The sequence below is a fragment of the Podarcis raffonei genome, chromosome 16 (genome assembly GCF_027172205.1).
Source record: "Podarcis raffonei isolate rPodRaf1 chromosome 16, rPodRaf1.pri, whole genome shotgun sequence".
NCBI lineage: Eukaryota > Metazoa > Chordata > Lepidosauria > Squamata > Lacertidae > Podarcis > Podarcis raffonei.
In genome coordinates this window covers 14,761,533-14,783,908 of record NC_070617.1, presented here as the reverse complement: position 1 = coordinate 14,783,908, position 22,376 = coordinate 14,761,533, and the positions used below count along the sequence as shown (strand labels likewise).

At 51.3% G+C, this 22,376-nt stretch overlaps 1 protein-coding gene across 3 annotated transcripts in view; it reads right to left on the bottom strand.

Annotated features, from left to right (window-relative positions):
• Positions 1 to 22,376, bottom strand: part of MAP4K2 (mitogen-activated protein kinase kinase kinase kinase 2) — a 38,881-nt gene that overhangs the window by 6,497 nt on the left and 10,008 nt on the right. Inside the window, exons 5-27 of one of the 3 annotated variants that reach the window (XM_053368376.1) lie at positions 20,578 to 20,633; positions 18,788 to 18,835; positions 18,530 to 18,572; positions 17,646 to 17,718; positions 17,110 to 17,241; positions 13,621 to 13,683; positions 12,593 to 12,674; positions 11,806 to 11,916; positions 10,483 to 10,561; positions 9,822 to 9,880; positions 9,278 to 9,321; positions 8,868 to 8,906; positions 8,403 to 8,439; positions 8,145 to 8,316; positions 5,970 to 6,082; positions 5,448 to 5,489; positions 5,187 to 5,271; positions 5,019 to 5,098; positions 3,873 to 3,933; positions 3,497 to 3,620; positions 2,712 to 2,770; positions 949 to 1,052; positions 634 to 805 (exon numbers count right to left, since the gene is read on the bottom strand). In XM_053368376.1, the coding sequence (XP_053224351.1) occupies positions 634 to 805; positions 949 to 1,052; positions 2,712 to 2,770; positions 3,497 to 3,620; positions 3,873 to 3,933; positions 5,019 to 5,098; positions 5,187 to 5,271; positions 5,448 to 5,489; positions 5,970 to 6,082; positions 8,145 to 8,316; positions 8,403 to 8,439; positions 8,868 to 8,906; positions 9,278 to 9,321; positions 9,822 to 9,880; positions 10,483 to 10,561; positions 11,806 to 11,916; positions 12,593 to 12,674; positions 13,621 to 13,683; positions 17,110 to 17,241; positions 17,646 to 17,718; positions 18,530 to 18,572; positions 18,788 to 18,835; positions 20,578 to 20,633 (1,878 nt within the window). The remainder of the gene's footprint in view (positions 1 to 633; positions 806 to 948; positions 1,053 to 2,711; positions 2,771 to 3,496; positions 3,621 to 3,872; positions 3,934 to 5,018; positions 5,099 to 5,186; positions 5,272 to 5,447; positions 5,490 to 5,969; positions 6,083 to 8,144; positions 8,317 to 8,402; positions 8,440 to 8,867; positions 8,907 to 9,277; positions 9,322 to 9,821; positions 9,881 to 10,482; positions 10,562 to 11,805; positions 11,917 to 12,592; positions 12,675 to 13,620; positions 13,684 to 17,109; positions 17,242 to 17,645; positions 17,719 to 18,529; positions 18,573 to 18,787; positions 18,836 to 20,577; positions 20,634 to 22,376) is intronic. The other 2 variants (XM_053368378.1, XM_053368377.1) reach the window with 2 other exon arrangements.

The following is a 22,376-nucleotide window of genomic DNA, read 5'->3' as shown; positions in this document are numbered from 1 at the left end:
TCCCGATAGAGGAGCCAGGATAGCCTCCAACATTTGGGGTTGGGTCCATTGTAACAACAAACCACTCAGGCCTATGGGCACATCTGTGGCAGAGATTATTTTATTTTATTATGTGTTTATTTATTCCTGCACACCTGGTTTTTGTCCTTCGCCCTTCCTTAAGAAAAAAAAATATGTAAGAAGAGTCCTGTAGGATCCGGCCAATGGGGGCCCCATCTAAGTCTAGCATCCTGTTCTAACAGCAGCTAACCAGACGCCTGTACAGTGGATGCTTGGGTTGCGAACGTGATCCGTGCGGGATGCACGTTCGCAACGCACAGCATTCACAACCCGCATCTGCGCAGGTTGCGATTCGGCGCATGTGCAACCACCAAAACCCGGAAGTAACCTGTTCCGGTACTTCCGGGTTTCGGTGGTCCGTAACCCAAAAAACGCAACCTGAAGCATCTGTAACCTGAGGTATGACTGTAATGGGAAACCCACAAGCAGGATTGAGCCCAGGAGCCATCTGCCCTCCTGTGGGTTCCCTCAAAAGGGGAGCAGAGGGGGATGGCTAACAGTACTAAGCAGCAGCTCTTAAAGGGGCTGTGCCCCACCTCTCCCTGACTCCATACCAGTTTCCCTCTCTCTTACCTGAAGGGCTTGAGGTGCTGAGGCCAGTGCTGAGGGAAAGGGTGCTGAAATGCAGCTCCGCCCCTGGCTGGTCGGTGCCAGTGACTCCCAAGCACACTTGTGGGTATTCCTCCGTCTCCACAACCAGCAGCTCAAAGAGGGTCAGGGGGACGGGCAGCGCCACAGAGACATGCTGGAGAAGAGAGAGAGGATGCAGGAACCAGGTCTGACACTGCCCAACCATGCCCCCCCTGCCTGCTCTCTCAGGTGCTTTTTGGAATGCCAGGGTCCCTCCTCCCACCCTGCACCCCCATTCCTGGCCCTGCACCCACTTACCTTCAGCAGCATGAACTTCTGCAAAGGCTCGTACCACTGCAGGAGGGCCAGGCTAGAGGGGAGTGCAGCGCAGAGGAAGGTACTACCAGAGTAAGGATTTCGCACTGAAATACAGAAGAACCGGGGGGAGGTGTCAACCTCCCCAAACTCCCCCCTGCCCCCAGAAGAGCCTCCTGCTGCCTCTTCAGTCAAGGCCTCCTGCCCAGCAGCAGCTGACAGCAGAAAAGGGGTTTGCTTCTCATGGCGCCTCTCCCTGTCTCTTGAGAAAAACTAATTCAGAGTGCAATTCTCTGTCCTTTCAAGAAGAAATGCGGCAGAGCATGGTGCAGCTGAGCAGCTCAGAGACTAGGCGGCGGGCAAGGAAGTTGCTGTACCATGTTGTGGGTTGAGCCTGTTGTCATGCCCTCTACACTTGGGCACATGGGCAGTGCCATTTTAGCATTGTGTTTATCTTTCAAAATAAAACAGCTGCATTTTAATTTGCGCTAAAACACTACTCCACTTGCGTTATTAAGTTCAGCAAACAAAAGCCTTCCGGTTTAACATGTTGTGTGAAGGGCTCTCCATGTTCACGCAGGCTCCAAAAGGCTGCAAAATTGCAGCTGGTTGCATGTAACTGTTGCTGGGCCTGCAACAATGCTGCTCTGAATCTGGAAGGCACAACATCCCACAAATCCTCCAGGGCATAATTTAGCCAAATTTCACTCACATATGGTCTTGGGCTTTTTACTGGGCTTGTTTTTTAGGGAAATGCAAGTGAGTGGTGGGGAAAGCTGCAAATTTGACTGCTAAAGGGCTTCTGGGGGAGGCATTGATTACTATTTCCTCATCATTTCTCATCAAATTCCGCACACCCACAAGAGTCACCCCGTTTTCTTTTTCCAATGGATGAGGAAGCCATTAATCACCCACTTCCCCCTTTCAGCATGGCTTACTCCAATTCCACCCAACTGCCTTTCTCAAAAAAGCACAACACTCCAGGAGGCTGGCATAATACAGGGCTAAAACCTCGCCTCCACCATGTGGGTGCAAGTTGGTTTTCATTTGTATTGGCCAGGTCATTTTTTAAACATATACAAACTGTCACACACTTCCACCCTCCCCTCCCTTTGTCCATGAAATAAGACCAGAGTTTAAAAGCTGCTCCCTTTTTGGCTTTGGGGTGGGGAATACTGGTGTGACCCAAATATCAGTCAAATTTTGAATATCCAATTCTCCACTAAACATCACGGGGTTGTTGTGAGGGCAGAACAGGGAGGAAGAAAATTACACTGAGGTCCAGCGCGAGGGCCTTCTGGCGGTTCCCTCACTGCGAGAAGCCAAGTTATAGGGAACCAGACAGAGGGCCTTCTCGGTAGTGGCACCCACCCTGTGGAACGCCCTCCCACCAGATGTCAAAGAGAAAAACAACTACCAGACTTTTAGAAGACATCTGAAGGCAGCCCTGTTTAGGGAAGCTTTTAATGTTTAACAGACTATTGTATTTTAATATTCTGTTGGAAGCCGCCCAGAGTGGCTGGGAAATACATAATAAATTATTATTATTATTATTATTATTATTATTATTATTATTATTATTATTATTCATATGACTTCATGAGCTCCTTGGAGGAAAGATGGGCTATAAATAGAATAAAAACTGTAAGTTATACTTTCATCTCTCTCCCTCATCTCCACCCTCCACGTCCCCAAAACTCCTCTTTCCCTCACACAGCCACCAACTGTCATTTCCCAACAGGCCTGCCCCTCTCCAGGAAACTCACCTATACGGCACTTCAAGCATCCTTTGGTGTCAGCTATCTTGGCTGAGAGGGCAAACTTCCTGTCAAGAGAAAGGAACAGCTTTAGGCCTGGGTGTGTGTGTGGTGGGGGGAGAACTTCACCAGGTCAGAGGCAAGGAGGAGAGGGTCCTCCCCGCCAAGTCCGTCCTTAACTGAAAAGTCTGTCTGAGACTGAGCGGGGGACCGTCTTCTGTTTGCAAAGCAGGAACTCTAATACAGAGCTATAGTCCTTCCCCTACAAAATGAAGTAAGACTCCAGTCCTCATGAGGCCCAATAAAGGAATTATTAAGCGGGAACTCAGAAAGCTGCTTTTATAGGAAATCAAACCCACTGGGTCCACCAGCCTCAATACCACTGGCATTGCCTGATTGTGGCCCTTCGGGGGGGGCTTTCAGGTGGGAGTCACCTGAAGTCACCAGGGAGGGTCCTCTTCTTGGGCATCACATAGGCTGGCTTAGGAATGCCTCTTAAGCCCAGGGGCATCCAGAAACCACAGGGTGGAGATCTGGGGCTCTGCACAGCTCCTTGCTCCCATGGGTCCTCTGCCTGCCCAACATCTTTCCCGGGACCCCACAGCCAACCCTTCCCAGCTTCAGTTCCAGTCGCAAGAAGCTCCCTGGGAAGCAGCTTGGAGAAATCAGCCATACTTCCAACACTTGGATCGGATATGGGGGGGCGGGGAGAAGAGAATTTACTACTCTCCTCTCTTTGAAGTGGGGCAGGGGGCAGGGGGCAGGGGGGTCCCTCCCTCCCCGCCTCTCCCCACCTGGGGATGATCCGCTCTGTCAGCCGGTTGGTGGCGATGGAGAGGGGGACCTGCCGCTTCTGCAGCTGGCGCCGCTGCTCAAAGAGACCCACAAGGTTGTGGGAAGAGAGCTGGGAGGACTTCCCTGCAAAGGCAGAAGCGGGAAAATCGGGAGGATCATTTGCCGGAGCAAAATGGAAGTTTAAGCAGGTGCCCTTTTTTATATTCAGAGACCTTCTGGACTCTTCAATCCTATAGCCACGCACCCGATTGCCCCTCTAAACCCAACGTGTGAAGCTCACCCCCCAGTCCCCTTGAATCAACCCCGATACCTATGGGCAAGGCAAAAAGAGGGGAAATGAGGGGGGTGGTTCTAGCTCTGTCTCTGGACACTCACCAGCTAAGGTCAGTAGCACATTGTTCATACAGTAGAGCCAAGAGCACCTGTGTGGAAGGAGCTGGGGGAGGGGAGCAGGCGGGGGGTGGGGGGGCGGGATGAATGGCACAAAGCAAGAGAGAGAGGGAGAAGTGGCGAGAGAGAGATCAGTCACTTGTTGGGCCATCTCTGCATTTTCGTGGCATGAAACAAGTGTGTCCAAGTTAGATACAAGGAACTTAATGAAGATTGAATAGTGTTTATATATATAGATATTTTAAAGGAGCCACCCAAAAACAATAAAAAATTTCAATGATCGTAAGAAAAGAGCCTGTAGGGATAAGAAACCTCAGCATCTTGACAGACACTCTCGTGGGCATCTCTGAGCGATGAATGAAAGGGCCTCCTGAGTTGACCGCCACCAAACGCACCCACCCACCTGCCCTTCCTGTTGCGATCCACGGGGGATGTCCACCTCTGGTGGTGGTCATGGTAAAGGCCTAAGCAAGGAGAGGCCAGAAGTTCCTAGTTCTCCTGGCAGGCAGGGCAAGGGTCAAGTGAGGGCTTAGCTTTGCCCCAGACCTGCCACTCCACATTCTGAAGCTCCTTGTCCGAGTTCTCTTTCTTTCACCCCAGAGCTTTCCTCACGAAAACCAGCTCTTTAAACCTGAACCACAACAAACAGCAATTTGGGTTTTCCATGGATTGCTGTTTGCTCCAACTCAGCAGTAAAGAGCAGGTTTTTTGTGGGGGAAGCTCTGGAGCAAAAATAAGAGCATTTGGAAACAAAGCTGTGAAGCATGGGTCATGCCTGGAAAGGGCAGAGGGAAGGTAGCTCTTGGCCCTTTGGAGGGAGATCAAGACAACTGCAGTTCAGGACCACGGACAGCACCACTGCAGCCAAGGCCACGCATCCATGTTGCCTCAGCCAGCAGCCCCTTGACCAATGCCTTCCACTGAGCATTGGTGCTGAGCAGAGGTGTGCTTTTTTTACTGGTGCTGCTCAATTTCTAACTGGGTAATTTGGCATCATTTTAATGTCAGGTGATAAGACAGGTGGGCAGGCCCAAACTTGGTCCCATGGGATGTGTGGAAACAAGGATCCACCCTGCTTCCCATGGTGCTGAGAACCCTCCACCCCAGCTCCTCCCTCTCCAGGATCCTCACCTTTTCCATCGTGTCCTCATGGAGCTCATGGAGATTGAGTGTGTAGATGCCTTCTTCGGCTCCCACCACTAGGTAGAGATCTACGGTGGGGAAGAAGAGGGGGAGGTCAGATCACCAGCTGCCAATCACTGGTGCCAAGGTTCCACAGGAAACATGTGTGGGTTCTACCTCGTGTTTCTGGGTGGATCCACGTCGTAGATGAGTTGATTTTCAGCGGACAGCCGTTGAAGACTTTGGAGAAACAGGCCCCCATCTTGGAAACGAGAAGACACAGAAAGCTGGAGAGGGGAGCTGGAGACCCATTTCCAGGGCTCCTATACTGAGACCTACAAAATTCCTTGGCTGTGAACCCCCTGCCCCACCCCACTCTCCTGGTCCCAGTTTGCTGATGCATGTACCACCCTTCCCTGCCCAGTGAAGAGGACTTACGTGGACTTTTGGAGTGGGAGGCAACCCATGACACAGCAGCCTCTGCAAGGGAGGAGGGGTCAAGAAGAGGTGGGAGAAGTCACCAGAGAAAGAAAGAAAGAAAGAGAAAAGGTGTAGTTATCTGAAGATGCCAACATATTGGGTTAACTCCAGACCCCTTCCCCTCAATTGCAACTTTCAACCCCGTACCTGTAGCGGGTCTGGCGGGGCACTCCTCATGAGAAACAGGAGTGTTGGGGGCTTTTTCACAAGAGTGTCAAAGAGCCAATCCAGACATGTCCTGCTACTCCCCAAGCCCCAACTTTCCCTCTTACTACACCCCACAAATATTTGGAGGGGGAAACCCAGCAGCCCATCCTGCTGGCCCTCTCTCCGAAGGTTTTAGCCAGCTAGGTCACGTTCCGTAAGACCACTGTTTCCTCCACCAGAAACAGGCTTTAACGGTTGATTTATCTGCTCTGATCCCAGGCTTCATTGCTTGGAGATTTTGGGGTGCTTCTGTCCCCACCCGCCCCCACTTACAGTGGCCTCTTCCTTCCTCTTCATGGTAGCCCACTCTGTGGAGAGGAGCGAGTCCACAGGCTTGGGGGAGCCTGTCCGTGAGGTATCTGAAGGATCGCCCAGATCTGCATTGTCTGTGGGGGAAAGACAAGCACTGCTGTCACACTGGCACAAATTAAAAGATATAAGAAGGGGTCAGAAATGGAGCCCCTCTCTGCTGGATTCTACTAGCCCACCCAACTGCACAGATGCCATCCTGGATGGCTGCTTAACCCTTTCCCTGCCAAGCCCCCTCCCATTACTCCATTTCTGTACCGGCTTGGTTTTAATCGCCAATCATTTGATTTTATCTATTCCGCTCCCTGCTGCCAGATTTGCTTTCTTTCTACCATGCCATTTTATTGCATGGTTTTATCTTTTTACTGTATGTAATTTATTGGTTTATCAGATTTGATTCTCAGCTGCCATGAAGCTTTGTGTTGTTGTTGTTGTTTTTGAAAAAAGTAGGATATAAATCCATTTTTAAAAATACATGCAATGAAGCCCCCAGCTTTGACCCCCCCCCCAACAGCAACAACCTGCTAAGCACCCTTTAGGAATCCTGTAAAAGGGCAAGGGGAGCAGTCGCAGAAAACAATGCATTTTAAAAAGGGTGGTAGGGAAAGAGTTAAACACTACTATTGCCCCCCCCCAATCATACATTCACTGCCTCTCCTCCTCCTCTCAGAATTATGGCTTCTGGAGGCTGCTTTTAATTAAAAAACACACCCAAAACATTTGGGTGTGTGATGCGCCGGAATGCAGAAGGAAAATAGGAAGCTGAAATCCGGGTCTGTGTTTAACCTCCTGCCGTGGGTGTCATGGAACTCCCTGGAGGCGAGCAAGGAAGCAAGTGGGCAAGCAGAGGGTGATAGGAAGTTCCTGCCCCACTTGGATCCCATTCTGGCCATAGAAGAGGAGCAGAAGCCCCCCCCAACCCATCTCTTCCTCCCCTTCTCCACCAGCCCACCTGGTAGAAGGGAAGTTGGTAAGAGAAGAGCTGTGAAAGCTTGAGGGAAAGTGAAAGCATTGGGAGGGAATCCCAGGGTATCCCCCCTCCAATTTCCCTCAGTTCCCCCCCTTTCCTTAAAAAAAAAGTGTGGCGAAATGGTTCCCCCTTTCCCAGTTTTTCATTCCCCCACACCCCAGGCCTTCACATCTCTAGCTCAGAGGCTAGTAGCCTGTTTTTCCATGTTCGCTGCAGATGACAGAATGAGCAGTCTGGTATTATTTTTTTAAAAGTCTCTGGTTAATAACTACTTTTAGTGGCTTTATTTACTATAGCAGAAAAACAAGTCGGGGGGGAGAGAGGGAGTCTACCTGTGGCATCTAACAAAGCAATCCTACACATGTTTACACACAAGTAAGTTCCACCAGGAGTAATCAAGCATTCATAGGATTGCAGCCTATTTGATCTTAGGAGGATGTGACGAAGCAGGATTTAATCCTTATTGCCACCCTAAGTTATTGTCACCTGAGCCTTCAGAGCACCAGATTAAACCCTGCTTCACAGCTGGTCTTGGAAAAGGTTGAATTCATTCAAATGGAGCATAATTCAAGATGGTGTGAAAATTCAGCACCTGGAAGAATCCCAGCTTTCAAGGAGGTGAAAAAGCAGGGAACAAGTTTCTGCTCAAGGTGCCTAATATTATGCTTGACAGCATGTGGGCAATTCCTGGTGAAATATCACAAGGGGCTGAATAAGATATCCAGTGAGGAAGAGGTGCAGCTTCCCCTTTCCAGCACTGGCAAAACCTGGAATGAATCATGTAGAATGAGGAGAAGTGGCTCCATTTCCATCACTTATACGTGTCTCAGACTTTGGCTTTCCTCGGTGCAAAATCTGAGCCGCTTTGGGCAAATTTGGGCTCCAGGCATCGGAAAATGGGATAAACTAGATAGCCCTTTGGTGAAGAACCAACTGAGCTCTGAAGAAACCAGCTTGCACCAGAAGCCGGTTCTGCGCACAGGGCCTATTGGCCAGCGCTTGTACCGTCTCCACACACACACCCCACTCACCAGCGTGCTTTCTCACAGCTCTTTTCTGTGGATTTCCGCTTTCAGAACACAAATCCCCTCTCCTAGAAGGGGTGAAGTCTCCAAACCCATTTGGAGTCTGCGTTCACCACAACCCGCGTGGCTCCACTTCTTCCTCACCTGGCAGGCTCTGGCTTCTCTGACACTCGGGGGCTGGGAAGTCGAGGCCCTCCTCAAGCTCCCAGGGAGCCTTGTAGGCCAGTTCCAGGTTGAGAAAATCCCACAGGGGCCCCCTCTTGATGGTGCTCATGTCCCCCTCCCCAGTGCTGCTGGGCCGCTGTTCCTCATGGACCTGAATAAAGCAAGGGAAAGGGCTTCTTAGTGGGGGAGACTGAGCGTGGGGAGGGTAATAGGATAGATGCAATGAAGAAAAAGTACCTTCTCTGTAGGGCCTGCTGGGCGAATGGTGAGGCTCCTGCAGGAGACAAAGGACTCATCAGAACAGAAAGGGGGGTATTGCCTTGAAAGGGGAATATTTGGGGCTCGGTTTGAGCCCACACAGACCAGGACTTGGCTCCAGAACCTAACCGCCAAAGCTCCACAATAAGCAAAGAACAGAGTGCCTGAGAATGTGCAGGGAAACTCGTTCTTCAGTTGCCAGCCTAAATGCATTGGAAGTCAGGGCAGGGGAAGTTAAAAACTTCACAGTAGAGAGGGGGCTGAGTTTGCCTGTCTGGAGCTGGAGTGCCAGAACTGCAGGAAGGGGCCTGGTTGGAAAGGCAGCTCCACCTCTTCTGTCTCTGCCTGCCAGAGCTGACACAGTAACAGAGGGCCAGAGGCGTACAAAGAGCCGAAAGGCAGCAGCTCCCAAAGTTCTCCTCCTCCACCCAAGCATCAGCATACCTCTCCTCTAGTGCTTCTTCCACCGACTGAAGGAGGCTCCTAAAGAGGAGAAAAACAGCACCAAAAGTACCATCAGGAAATCTCACACCTGTGCAGCAGTCCTGCCTCCTTCCTTCTCCTCCCCTGCCCCAAATATGTTAACCTCATTTCTAACTCCCTAAATTCCACCCCCTTCCTTGTAGGAAGGTGGCCCTTTCTCTGGCTGTCCCCTTAATAGCAGCAAAGCAGGCAGAATTCAACAGGCCCTGCTTTCCCCATCTGTGCTGGGGGAGAAAAAGTGGCCGCTCTCAAGCTCTTCCTCCCAGCAGGAAGGAAAAGGTGGCCATCCTGTTTCACAAAGGTGGAGAGGGATGAGAAACGGGGGCTCCCACCCACCTCCCATCACCCTGCCCTTCTCCCAGGCTCCTTACTCTCCATCTCCTAAGACCATCCAGTTCTCCTCTTCCTCCTCCTTCTGCAAAACACACAAAAATTACCGTTAAATCTTAAGGCTAGAATAATTTGACGCACACACACTCCCCCAAAATACCCAGTGAAAGAAGGAGCAGGGAGTGAGCAATGGCAGCGGTGGGGGGTGGGGTGGGATGGGTGGCAAGAAGCATCTTACCTTCCTGAGGGCCTGGAAAGTCACCAACAGTCAAGAGTAGGCAATATCGGGCGAGGTGGGCCAATCACACAGCTGGGATAGCTCAGCTGGTAGAGAATGAGACTCATAATCTCAGGGTTGTGAGTTCAAGCCCCAGGTTGGGTAAAATATTCCTGCATTTGTGGGGGTTGGACTAGGTGACCCTTGTGGTGCCTTCCAGCTCTATGATTCGATGGATGAATTTTGCCACCCCCACCCCCCGTCAGCATTTCTGTTGTGAATTTCCCTCCTCAAACGCACCCTGGGACCAAAGCAAGCAATCTATTCACTCTTTTGCCCCTCCGAAACATATACACACACACTCTTACCAGACTGCACCAAGGCTCTGTTTCTTTCCTCAGTGGGGGCCCGAATTTGACCTGATTAACTGCAAAAGAACAAACATCAGGCATTTTGCTCAGAAGCAGGACTTCCCCACCACCACCAAGGCCCAAATGGCTTCATGCTATTCACCCAAGAAAACACTCCCTATACCCTACCCGGCCACTGGAGGGCAAAGAGGGGGTGTCCCTGCAGGATACCCCACAGGAGCTCAGGACTTCGGGGGGGGGCAGAGGCACGTTCCGGACCTCCTGGAAGGCAGGCTGCTGATGCTTACTGGGAAGGAGAGGTGGCCGTGAGGGTGGCACAGTGCAAACACACCAGCAGAAACACCAGACTGGCCCTGCCATGGAGTTTGCACCATCCCAACCTGACTGCCACCTCTTCGTCCTGCTCCAATGAGGTCAGGTAAACACTTCTGCTCAGTTCCACATCATCCTAAGCTCCTGGTACACCTTTCACCCGCCATCTCCAGAAGGGACTTTCACCAACATCGCCTGCCCCAAACAGCTTTCCACTTCCACTAGGGGGCTTCCCATGCCATGGGAGAGTCTGGAGAGAAATCAGGCTGATTTAAAGCCCCACCGGAGAGAGAAATCAGGGTCCAAACGGGTGGGCAGGGGGAGCCGGGGGAGAGGAGGAACTTACACTGGATCTCTGCAAGGGTCCCTTCGACTGGCCCGTGTGGCCGATGGGAACGGATTTTGTCAGGAAAAACTTCATAAGCCTGAGTAGTTTAAAGAGAGAAAGTCAACCATGCCTAAGAACTCAGTCGGAACAAAGAGCCTCCAGGGCAGCTTTCACCCATCTGGTGCTTTCTGTATGGTTTGGACTACAATTCCCATCAGCCTCAGCCAATGCATGGGAGAGCATGTGCTCCACATGCAGAGGTCCCTGGTTCAATCCCTGCTGCCACCTCCAGGAAGGGCTGGGAAAAGACCCCAGAGAGAGCCACTGCCAGGCAGGGCTGGGAACACTGGGCTAGACAGGCCAGTTTGGTGTGATGCAGTGGGAAGAAGATTCCCATGTCTCTCTTTCTAAACAGAGGTGTTTAGGACCAGAACATAAAAGATAACAGCTCTGGCCTCATGGTAGCCCCCAACTGCCCGCACTCTGCCCATGGGGTGGTAACTCTTGCCACCTCCTTTGTCTGCTGGTTTCATAATGATGTTAGCTTCATTAGAGAGCTCTTTGAGACAGTCACGTTGTGACTTCGATAAATTGTCTGGAATTCTGGGACCCTTCTTTTCTAATTTTATACAGACGCAGGTTTCATCGCACGTATATTGTAATTTCAGCTTGTTAAGAAATTGAACTGCATCCTTCTCATATTAATTCTTACAGGTCTGGCTGATGAAGAATTGATCAAGATTGGCTGGTGAAGCATTGAACAAAACAGATTGGTTCTCCGGAAACTCTGTTCCGGCGATTTGGTGACAGATGTATGTATATATCAAACTTTTGAATTATTCTACCGCGACTGGTGAAGAAGATTTAGAGTCTTTGGTTGTAATTTCCGATCATTTGTATTAGTTTATAAATAGTGTTTAGTGCCGTTGTTTTTGCCATCGTGTTGTGTTATATTGTTCAGCAGCATATACTGTGGCAGTGAGTCCCACAAGTTAATTATATGCATTGCATGAAAAAAATCGGAGGTTGGAGTTGGAAAATCTCTGGGAGGTCCCCCTTCGACAGGATCTGCAGTGCAGACTGTTGCAACTCTATCAACATTCCTGCTGGGCCTTTGTTGAGCAAAGGGGAGCCGCCACCCCCCACCCCCAAAAGGCAGCCTGTGACTCCACCGTGGAAGAGCTCTTATTCTTAGGAGGTTTCTCTTCCTATTTAGCCAAAATAAGCTTCTTGGCAGCTTCTACTCTTTAGCTCTCGGGAGAGAACAAATCTGCTCAGTCAATGGCTTGGGTCTATGGCAGATTCCCCGCTCCCTTCTGCCACAGCTTTTGGGGACCATACCTCTAAGTCTCCATCATCCACCAGGGCAGCCGCTGCCAAATCCAGGTTCGTGGCTTTATCCAGTAGCTCAATGACTAAGACGCGAGCCAATGGCTGGCTAACGAAAGGATGCTGGTGAAGAGGAAGACAAGGTGAGCGGAGAGGAAGATTCAAGGTTCCCCCAAATGCCCGCCAGGCACAGGGCTGGCAGGCGGCATTCTTGGGCAGCTGCTGCAGCCCACCCTGGCACCTCTCCTGGGCAGCTGGATCCAGATTTTAATTCCCACAATGCCCCAGACCAGGACAACACCAGGGCACTGTGAGAAATTAAATTAAAACGGTGGCTCTCACAGCAACTAAAGTGTCTGCCGTAAGGACAACAGTAGAGCCCTGCAGCAGCTGGATCAGGCCACCAGGAGGGGGAGCAGCTAGTCCAGCATTCTGTTCCCACAGTGGCCAAGCACATGCCACAGTGGGAAGCCGCCAAACAGGACCCAAGTGCAACAGTAGGGCTGCCATATGTCCAGAATTTCCAGGACATAGCCGGGATTCAGGATAAAACGCCTGGAGAAAGTCAGGCGCATGGCTGCCCATATCAGAAGTGTTGATTTTTGGCAATTTTCCTTAAAAAACAACAACAGGTAAAAATAATAATTTTGTTTGGAGATTTCGCTTTAAAAAAGCACAATTTGGGGCATTTTTTAAAACGACACTCCTGTAATTCTCTGGAAGGAAGTACCTATCTCTGAGGATGGAGTTGTCGTTCTCCACCCTCTCCAAGCCCACCCCAACTTCTGTCCTGAGTCACCTGCAGGAGTTTTTCTGCCACGGGACGCTTTTTGGGGTTCTTGGTTAAGGAGAGTTTGAGGAAATGGTGGAAATCTGCCGACCTGGAAGGGAGAAAAGGAAAATAAGACAAGCTAAAAAGTCGAGTGTCTAACTGAGTAACCGGAAGGCAGGGCGTGAGCACAACAGCAACCCTATCCCAGCAATGCCCCCAGCAGCTGGTATTCAGCAGCAAACTCCATCACAGCCTGAAACCATCACTACTGGTTACTACGGATAGCTTTATCCTCCAAGGATTTGCCAGTTCCCCTTCAGAACATCGGAAGAGCTGATCAGGCCATCTGGTCCAGCATCCCGTTCTCACAGTAGCCAGATGATCAAAGAAGCCCTCCAGCTGGATAAATCACAACAGCCACAGAACTCTCCACCCTTAAGAGTCCCATAGGGGCGGTGCGCACCATGGGGCCTCCGGAGTCTGCCTGCCTCCTCCCACTCAGCCGCCCTACAGCTGGGGGGAGACAGTGGAAGGAGCATTTGGGCAGGGCAGCACCTGCGCACATCCAAGCCACTGCGTCTCTCCCAGGAGAGACAGGCGGCTCGAACGTGCTGCAGGCCCTGTGGTGAGTGCCGCCTGGCATTTTGTCACCCCCCTCAGTGGTGACACCTGGGGCGGACCACACCTGCCACACACCCCTTCCTCCACCACTGCTGAGGACAACCGGCAGCCAACCAGAGAAGTCAGCCTGCCAGTCAGAGCGGATATGACTTGGATGGATGGAGAAATAGCTTAACTCTGTGAAAGGCAGTTTTTTCTAGTCCTCCACCCACTGTACCTTCTCAATAACCCTGAGAAGGGAGGCTAAGAGAGAAAACAAGTGGTTCGAGGATACAGATTTGTAGCCAAGCAGGAATCTGAACCCAGTCCACCGACCTGTCCATTGTGACACTGCATTTCACTGGCATAAGGTGGTCAGATCCAGCCTTCTTTACACACAACCGAAACCCAGCAGAGGGAGCAGGTCTGCCCTCCTGCACAGCCCAGTCACTCACCAGCAGGCCTTGTCTTTTAGCTTGGGGGGCTGGAAGCTGCTTTTCGACATCAGCATCAAGGCCCTGAAGGGAAAGACAAAACAAGGATCATCTTTCCTGCTTCGTTCCTCCTGCGTGTTTTAAAAAAGGCACAATACCTGCCTCGGTTGTCCCAAATTTGTCCCCCCCTCACCCTCACCCCCCCCAAATTTGCTGATTATGTCTGATGTTCAAACATGCTAACCCATGGGTAAGCAAACTTACACAGGATCATAGGCACAGGATCATAGAATCGCAGAGTTGGAGGGACCACGAGAGTCATTTAGTCCATGGGTAGACAAACTAAGGCCCGGGGGCCAGATCCAGCCCAATTGCCTTCTAAATCCGGCCCGCGGACAGTCTGGGAATCAGCGTGTTTTTACATGAGTAGAATGTGTCCTTTTATTTAAAATGCATCTCTGGGTTCTTTGTGGGGCATAGAAATTCGTTCATTTATTTTTTCCCCAAAATATAGTCCGGCCCCCCACAAGGTCTGAGGGACAGTGGACCAGCCCCCTGCTGAAAAAGTTTGCTGACCCCTGTGCTAACTGCTAGGAGGGTCACTCAAGAAACCTGGTTTTCTGCACCGTTGTGGGGCCAGTTACCCCCCCACACAAAGTTGCCTTTGAAAAAGAAAAGGGCTACTACATACAGGTTCAGACCATGCTTCTCTCCTGCACGCAAACTTACTCTGCTGAGTAGGTCAGGCCTGAGATTGTTATTAGTGGGGCACCAATGTCAACAGCCAGCCGGCACGTCACGCAAAACACACACCGCTCTGAGAGCAGGCAAAGCCAGTCTTACTGGAGAGGCCTCCGTGTGGCATTTCCTGTTGCTTAATCCTCCCGCCCACCAGAAGCCTGCGTGTTTGTGTGTGCGCGCGCTTTGTGCGCCTGCCCTCACAAGATCCACATGCAGGCTGTTTCTTAGCAGAGGTGTGGTTAGCCATCTCAGAGCAAGCGACACCATTCACGCTTCTCCCAGAAACCTGGAGCTGGGTGGTTGTGACTGAGGCTGGGACCTCACAGGAGACAGTGGGGGCAGCTCCCCTTTCCCTCCCCACACTTGCCTAAAGCTGCTTCAGGTGGGTGGGGGGCCTCAAAGCTATGTAGAGCCACCACCCTCTTGGACAGCCAGGAAAAGGACTCAGGTCACTGGCTGCAACCCCCTCTGTAGCCGAAGGCAGACAGCCGGGTACCTAATTATTTCCTTTGCTATTTTTATGCTATTTCCACCCGCTTCATCTCTATAAATAAAAATATTGACAAGCTGGAACATGTGCAGAGGATGGTGACCAAGATGATAAAAGGTATGGAAATCAAGCCTTAAGATTGAGGAACGGCCGAGGGAAGTGGGTATGTTTAAAGGAGACTCAGAGGAGATAGGATTGCCATCTTCACATGGAGCAAGCTTTTCCTCCTGCTCTGGGTTCTAGGACCCAAAGGGATTCAAGTTACAAGAAATAAGATTCTGACTCAACATCAGGAAGAACTTTGTGACAGTAAGAGCTAATCGACAGTGGAATGGACTCCTACTAAATGTGGTGGACCCTCCTTCCTTAGAGGTTTCTAAGCTGAAGTTGGGTGGCCATCTGTTATGCATAATCTGGTTGAGATTCCTGCATTGCAGGGGGCTGGACCAGATGACCCCCCTCGGGGCTCCTTTCCAACGCCACAATTCTTGCAGTGTTTCCTGCAAGGGTAATCGTTTTTGCACCCACGTTTTTTGTTTTTTAAAGAAAGGAATACTTCAAGGGATTTGCTTGCACACATGCTTTCCTGAAAACAGCATCCACAGTGGCTTGATCGGCAGATTCTGCTTCTCCGTGACAGCGTTAAAGGCAGGAGACGAGCAGCGGCTGAGGAAAAGGGCCTTCGCGAACAGATGGCACTGGCAGATTCTCTTCAACACCAACGTGCCATCCGTTCCTCTGGCACCAGGCTGGATGCCAGGGAGGCAGGCAGACAGTTGGATTGGGGTTAGGAAAACTTGGCTACTGGAGTCCATGCCCTGGGAACCTTGAGGCTAGACTACTGCAAGCCACTCTACCTGGGGCTGCCCTTCGGCCAAAAGCTAAACTGCTGATGGGGACAGACGGCTTGGTAGCATGGGAAACCTCTGCTAAAACCCCTGCACTGGCTGCTCCTGTTGCAGCCAGGTGAGGCTCGAGGCTCTTCTTTTGATGTAACAAAGCCCTGAGCAACTTGGGCCCAGGATACCATAAGGACCACCTGAACCCCTGCATCCCAGCTCCATCACTGAGATAATCCAGAGGTGCACTGCTAGCCAGAGCCTCAGCCGGTCCTCACTGGAGAAGGGCTTTTAGTGCTGCGTTATGGAATGTTCTTCGAGCAGAGATGCGGTGGGCACCCTCTCGCTTTTGACTTCCAGGAGCCTCCTGAATACCTTTTCATGTAGATAGACCTCTGCAGCTCATGGACCAGCTGTTTTAAATATCCTTTTGTGCCATTTCTAATGGTGTTTCCATTTCATTTTACAGTTGTACCTCGGAAGTAACGCCTTGTGAGTCGAACATTTTGGCTCCCAAACGCCAAAAACCTGGAAGTGAGTACAGTGGTACCGCAGGTCAAGTACTTAATTCGTTCCAGAGGTCCGTTCTTAACCTGAAACTGTTCTTAACCTGAAGCACCACTTTAGCTAATGGGGCCTCCTGCTGCTGCCGCGCCGCCAGAACACAATTTCTGTTCTCATCCTGAAGCAAAGTTCTTATCCCGAGGTACTATTTCTGGGTTAGCGGAGTCTGTAACCTGAAGTGTATGTAACCCAAGGTACCATTGTATTCCGGTTTGCAAACGTTCTTTGGAACCCAAATGTCCGACGCGAGTTCCGCAGCTTCCGATTGGCTGCAGGAGCTTCCTGCAGCCAATCAGAAGCCGTGCCTTGGTTTCTGAACATTTTGGAAGTCGAATGGACTTCCGGAACAGATTCCGTTCAACTTCTGAAGTACGACTATATACATATTCACAGAAACAGAATACTGTACAGTTGGGAGGGTCCTCCAAGAATAATTTAGTCCAGCCCTGTGGCAATGCAGGGATAACAGCTAAAGAATCCCTGACAGGTGGCCATCCAACCTCTGTTTAAAAACCTCCGAGGAAGGTGAGTCCACCACTTTCCAAGCAAGTCCGTTCCACTGTCGAAAGGCTCTTACTGTTGTGCGCTGCCCTGATATTTTATGATGCGGCCATATAGAAAGATAAATAAATACCATACTTTTCCATGTATAAGACTAAGGTTTTTTTTACTTTGAAATAAGGTTAAAAATCTGGGGGCGTCTTATACACGGATTGCGCATATGCCCATTTTCTAAATTTGTGGTCCCCAAAAGTAGGGGCCATCTTATACATGGGGGCGTCTTATACAGAGAAAAATAAGGTAAATCGATCTGGAGCAAATACAGGCAACTCCTCATTTACACACATTCAACTGAGGCTTAACTTTTGAGCTCACCTCATGGGGTGCAGGTCGAAGAGGGGTGGCTGCAGCTCTGCCAGCTCAATGGCCGTGATGCCAAGGGCCCAGATATCGCACAGGTGGTTGTAGCCTCCTTTCTTCTCCACCGCAGCCACCTCTGGCGCCATCCTGGGAGGACAAGAAGGGCCACAGCTGAGCCAAACAGCTGCCCTGGGAAAGGGGGGCCTGCACGGACCTGAAGCTGTGGCTGTCCAGAGAAGGGCCCGTCTTCTCCATCGCCTGCTGCTGCCTGGTCCTCCCTGCAACTGCCAACCTGTGAGGAGAGCTCTGCCCACTAGGCAACACCTCCCCTCCACCAGCCAAGGCTAAGAAGGTGCTTCACATACAACAACCCTGCAGGGATGTTCAGAACCACCATCCCATGCTACAGGCCGAAGGACTGAGGCAGCGAGTGTTCAAGGCCACGAGGTACGTTTGTGGCCAAACTGGGGGCTTCATGGCCCCCACAGCTCACCCTCCAGACAGAGAGGGTGCAGAGGAGGGAACAGAGTGCTGCCCCTCACACACATTACCAATAGGGGGTCCCAATGAAGGAGTTCCGCTTCGCCACAGACGCTGTCAGCTCTGCAGAGACCCCAAAATCCGCTGTGGGAAGGAAGGAGATGGTTTGAGAAAGGAGAAGGGCAAACGTTCCTTGCTCAGGTGGTGGGCCAGAACAATCCAGGCTCCACAGGAGTAGGGTTGTGGGCCAGGCCCTACACCCCCCTCCAAATAAAACCCTTCAAATATCCCTAGGCCCGCAGCCCTCAACCCACCAAGAATATTTTCATTTATTGATTTATGGCCTACATTTGTAAGGCTGCACAGCAGCCTATGTTCTCCAGGTATCTCACAGAAACCGAACGAACAAAATACAATATTAAGAAATACCAAACTGGGGGGTTGAAGCTGGCATGCCACACCCCAGCTCTGCTCCTGAGCCACCGCCACACCCCTAGAAAAGATGGCGAGATACAGCCAGAGTCCCTGCTTTAAATAAATACCATACTTTTCCATGTATAAGACTAAGGTTTTTTTACTTTTAAATAAGGTTAAAAATCTGGGGGCGTCTTATACACGGATTGCGCATATGCCCATTTTCTAAATTTGTGGTCCCCAAAAGTAGGGGGCATCTTATACATGGGGGCGTCTTATACAGAGAAAAATAAGGTAAATCGATCTGGAGCAAAGCCAGAGGGATGTGAAGAGGTAGACCAGAGCCACCCCTGCAGTCCCCAATCTGGAGGTCCCCGCTAAGTGCAGCAACCTGGGACACACCCAGTCGAGGCCTGGTCACTATGGATGGTCGAGGGAAGGGGAACCCGCAGATGAAGGTATTTAGAGGAAGATTTTGGGAGTGGCAGCTGGAAGTAGGAAAGGCTTGCCACAAGAAAGCAAGCCGAGAAGAGGAACTGACCGAGTTTCACATCTCCGTTGGCCGTAAGCAGGATGTTGGCGCCCTGGAAAAGAGACAGAAGAAAGGGAAGAGAATCGCAGCTATTGTTGCCAAAGCAGAATGGGGTGTGGGTGGGGAGAGAGACTGCTCCCCTCCCTCCCTTCCCACCCAGCCTTGCCTTACTCCTCCGAGGCTGACAAAAGCAACCCCAAAGGGCGACTGAGCCCAGGTGTCTGAGCCTAGGTTAGCCAAGCCCTGGATTCTGCAAGGAAATCATACCTTTATGTCCCTGTGCATCTTCCCTTTGGTGTGCAGGTGGTGAAGGCCCTGAAAAGAGGCAGCAAAGAGAAGCATCAAGCCAGGACAAAGCAGGATCTAAGTGTTGTTGTTAGCCAAGGTGAAAAACTGCAAGCACAGATTTACACTGGGTGGGGAGAGGGTACCCCGCCGACTGGAGGAAGCTGGGGTCTCACATTTCGAGAGAAGGAGAGAAGGAGAAGGGGGGGACTTATCTCTATCCACCTTCACACCATTCAGCGCAGGATTTAGGGCGGTGTGGGTAGTTCCCCTGCACAGGGTGCTGAGCCCAGGGGCGCCAAATTGAGAAGATCCCTAATGGAGGAGTTCCATTTGGGGGTACCAAAGTCTGCCCCTGCATCGTGCCAGACCCTCCAAGTGTCCCTGTTTCCCAGGGACAGCCCCAGATTTACAGAAGCACTCCCCCCGGTTTCTGATTTGATCCCGGAATATCCCACTTTTCCTTAGGATGCCCTTATTTTCACCGGAGAAATGCTGGAGGGTATGGAGTTATGCAACCCCTGAGCCAAGGAGATAAGTAACGATGCAACCTTTAGAGGAAATCTGAAGGCAGCCCTGCATAAAGAAGTTTTTAAATGTTTTGTTATGTTTTTATATATGTTGGAAGCCGCCCAGGGTGGCTGGGGCAACCCAGTCAGATGGGCAGGGTATAAATAATAAAATTCCTATCATTACGGTATAGGACATCCCTATTTTCATTGGATTAGTGTTGGCGGGTGCACGCATAATTCGGTAAATCTCAGTTGTATGTTTTGCACCAATCTTCTTTCTTCCAAGTTAAAAACTCCCCAGACGTTGCAGCCTTTCGTTCCAGAGATTCAGTCCAGACACACACACACACAAAGAGCTAGTGACCTACATTCCACTCCCTGCCATTGTAGCAGTTTCTCTCAGCTGCAGGAAGGCAGGAAAAGAACAGAGCAGCCAGCGGGAAAATGGGGCTTCCTGTCAAAGGTGTGGAGCGTCCGTCTGTATGATGCCGCAGAGTCACAGAGCAGGAGGGAAATGAGGGCAGAGGCCAGAGGGCTTGGTTTGGATAAAGAGAAATGGAAAGCCTGTGAGGGGGATCTTTCCCAGAAAGCCTCTTCCTAGTCCTGGATTGCCGAAAAGCCAGTTGTGGTGTACACAGTGAAGAAATGGGGGACACACACACAAAAAAACCACTCCGTACATGCTCAAGGGACCTCTTAAACCAGGGGTTAGCAAACTTTTTCAGCAGGGGGCTGCCATTCCACTGTCCCTCAGACCTTGTGGGGGGCCAGACTATATTTTGGAATAAAAAGAGAACAAATTCCTATGCCCCACAAATAACCCAGAGATGCATTTTAAATGAAAGGACACCTTCTACTCATGTAAAAACACACTGATTCCCAGACCGTCCGCGGGCCGGATTTAGAAGGCGATTGGGCCAGATCCGGCCCCCGGGCCTTAGTTTGCCTACCCATGTCTTACACCATGCGTGTTTCTTATGCTGCAGATCCAAACCTAGCACCGAGTTCCAATTAAGCTCCGACGGCGCCTCTCTCGACAACCCTACATTTTTGCAACCACACCTGAGCTGGGAGGGGAGACAGAATAACCAGGCAGAGACTGACTCCTGCCCCGGGTGCAGACACAGGGCCCTCTGACACTTCACACACACCTGCTCACTCTGGCTTTTGTTGGCACCGAATAAAAAGAAAGCAGGCTGCCCACACCCACCTGGCACGGGTCTGAACGTGCCGCAAGCTCAGCCCCGCCCACCCACTCACCTGGAGGGTCTCCCGGCAGACGTAGGCGATCTGCTTCTCCGAGAGGGGACCGGTGGCTGGAGGCGAGAAGCAGAAAAGGTGAGTCAATTGCATCTCGTGTCGCCTGCCACCCCAACGCTAATGAAAGCAGGTTTTTGCCTATGTAGACTTGGCAATTGTGTTTCTCCGAGCAGAACTCTGCAGGTGGGCTTTGCTTATTAAGGTGAAATTTAAAGCTAGGAGAGAGAATTGTGTCTGGAAATGAGGGAGATGGCTGTTTTGACTTGGGGGGGCGCAGGGGTGCTCCTCAATTACACAGCGCTGCTTAGGAGAGATGGGCTTATGGCCTTGTCTGCTTGTGCTTCTGCCTCTGCAACACGTGGCTTGGCTTCCTTTCATGAGCCGTCTCAAGCGACGGCCCTGCAGGGCTCACCACTCTCTGCCTTCAGGACCTGGGAGGGGTCTGGTTAGTGGTTGGGCCCCAGAGTGTGTGAGGGTGGGGTTGGCATCTTCCATTTAAACTCTTGCAGGATGAAGGTTAAGAATGCCAACTGCCAACCCCGTGAAATAAACAGTCCACAGTGCCCTCCTCCGAGAGGGGAGGAAGCAGGTGCTATTGTGTCTGTCTGTTCGTCTACTCCCCCCACCGCGTTGTTTCCCTAGGCCCCACTTCCTCTCAGAATCTCCTCAGGCCAAACCTCCCTGGAAGGCCTGGCAGAGCCGTTGTGCTTCACAGCAGCCACCAGGAGCTTCTTTCCACACTTTATGCCATCTCTTAAAAATTCTGCTGGACATGGAGACGGGAGGCTGAGAGGAGTCTCCTCTCCCAGCTCGTTAGTAAACCAACTGCAGGGAGCCAAAAGAGGAAGTAAAACCCACCAGAAGCAAAGTACCGGTTACGACAGACCAGCGGCAGGATGGTTTCCTATTTTGTCAAGGGGTGTGTGTGTGTTCTCCTCATGTCTGCGACGACAACAAAGGCAGGCAGAATAGAAAGCAGGGGGGAAGGGGAGCAGAGACCAGTTTCCAAGGGACAAACTGGGCCTAATGCAGACACCAACACCTCCAGGAGTTCTCCTTCTGGACCTCATGGCAGGAGGGCTGATTTTTATCAGGGGGAGAGGAGCAGGGGAAGACACAGGGGTGGTTTTTTTTGGCGGGAAGCAAGGAAAATGAAAGAAGAGGAGTGCTGAGGGACACCCTGAGCCTCTGGTCGACTTGGGTCCTCATGCCCAGCCAGAGAGTTGTGCAAAAACGGTGGGCTGGATCCAGCGTCAGCTCTGCTCAGAGTAGATCTGTTGAAATGAATGACCAACTTGGGTCTGTCCATTTCAGCATTTCTGCTCTGAGTAGAACTGTGCTGGATGCAGCCCATTTTCCCCAGCAGTGAAGCTCCAGGAATACACCCACACTGTGAGCACAATATTGCCCACACCAGGTGCAGGGAGCCTTTTTCAACCTGAGGGCCACATTCCCTCCTAAGCAGCCTTCCAGGGGCCACATGCACACACTCCCCTGCCTCCAAAGCCACCCAGGAAGGGGCAGGAGGGCCAAGGGGGCATGGCCAGGGAGGGGTGCCATTCGGGAGAGGGAGCGGTTGATGTACAGCCCACAGACTGGCATTTTCTCCATCCCTGGGGCTACAGACTGGCTGAGCCCGAGCTGCTTTGCCAGCCCTCCCTAGAGATGCTGCTGGGGATTCATCCTGGGGCATTTTGCGAGCAAAGCTGGTGCTCAGTCACTGAGCAAGGACCCTTCTCCTAGACCCTGGGGTCGGTGCTCAACTCTCTCTCTTTCAAAAAACACAATAAAAGTTGGGG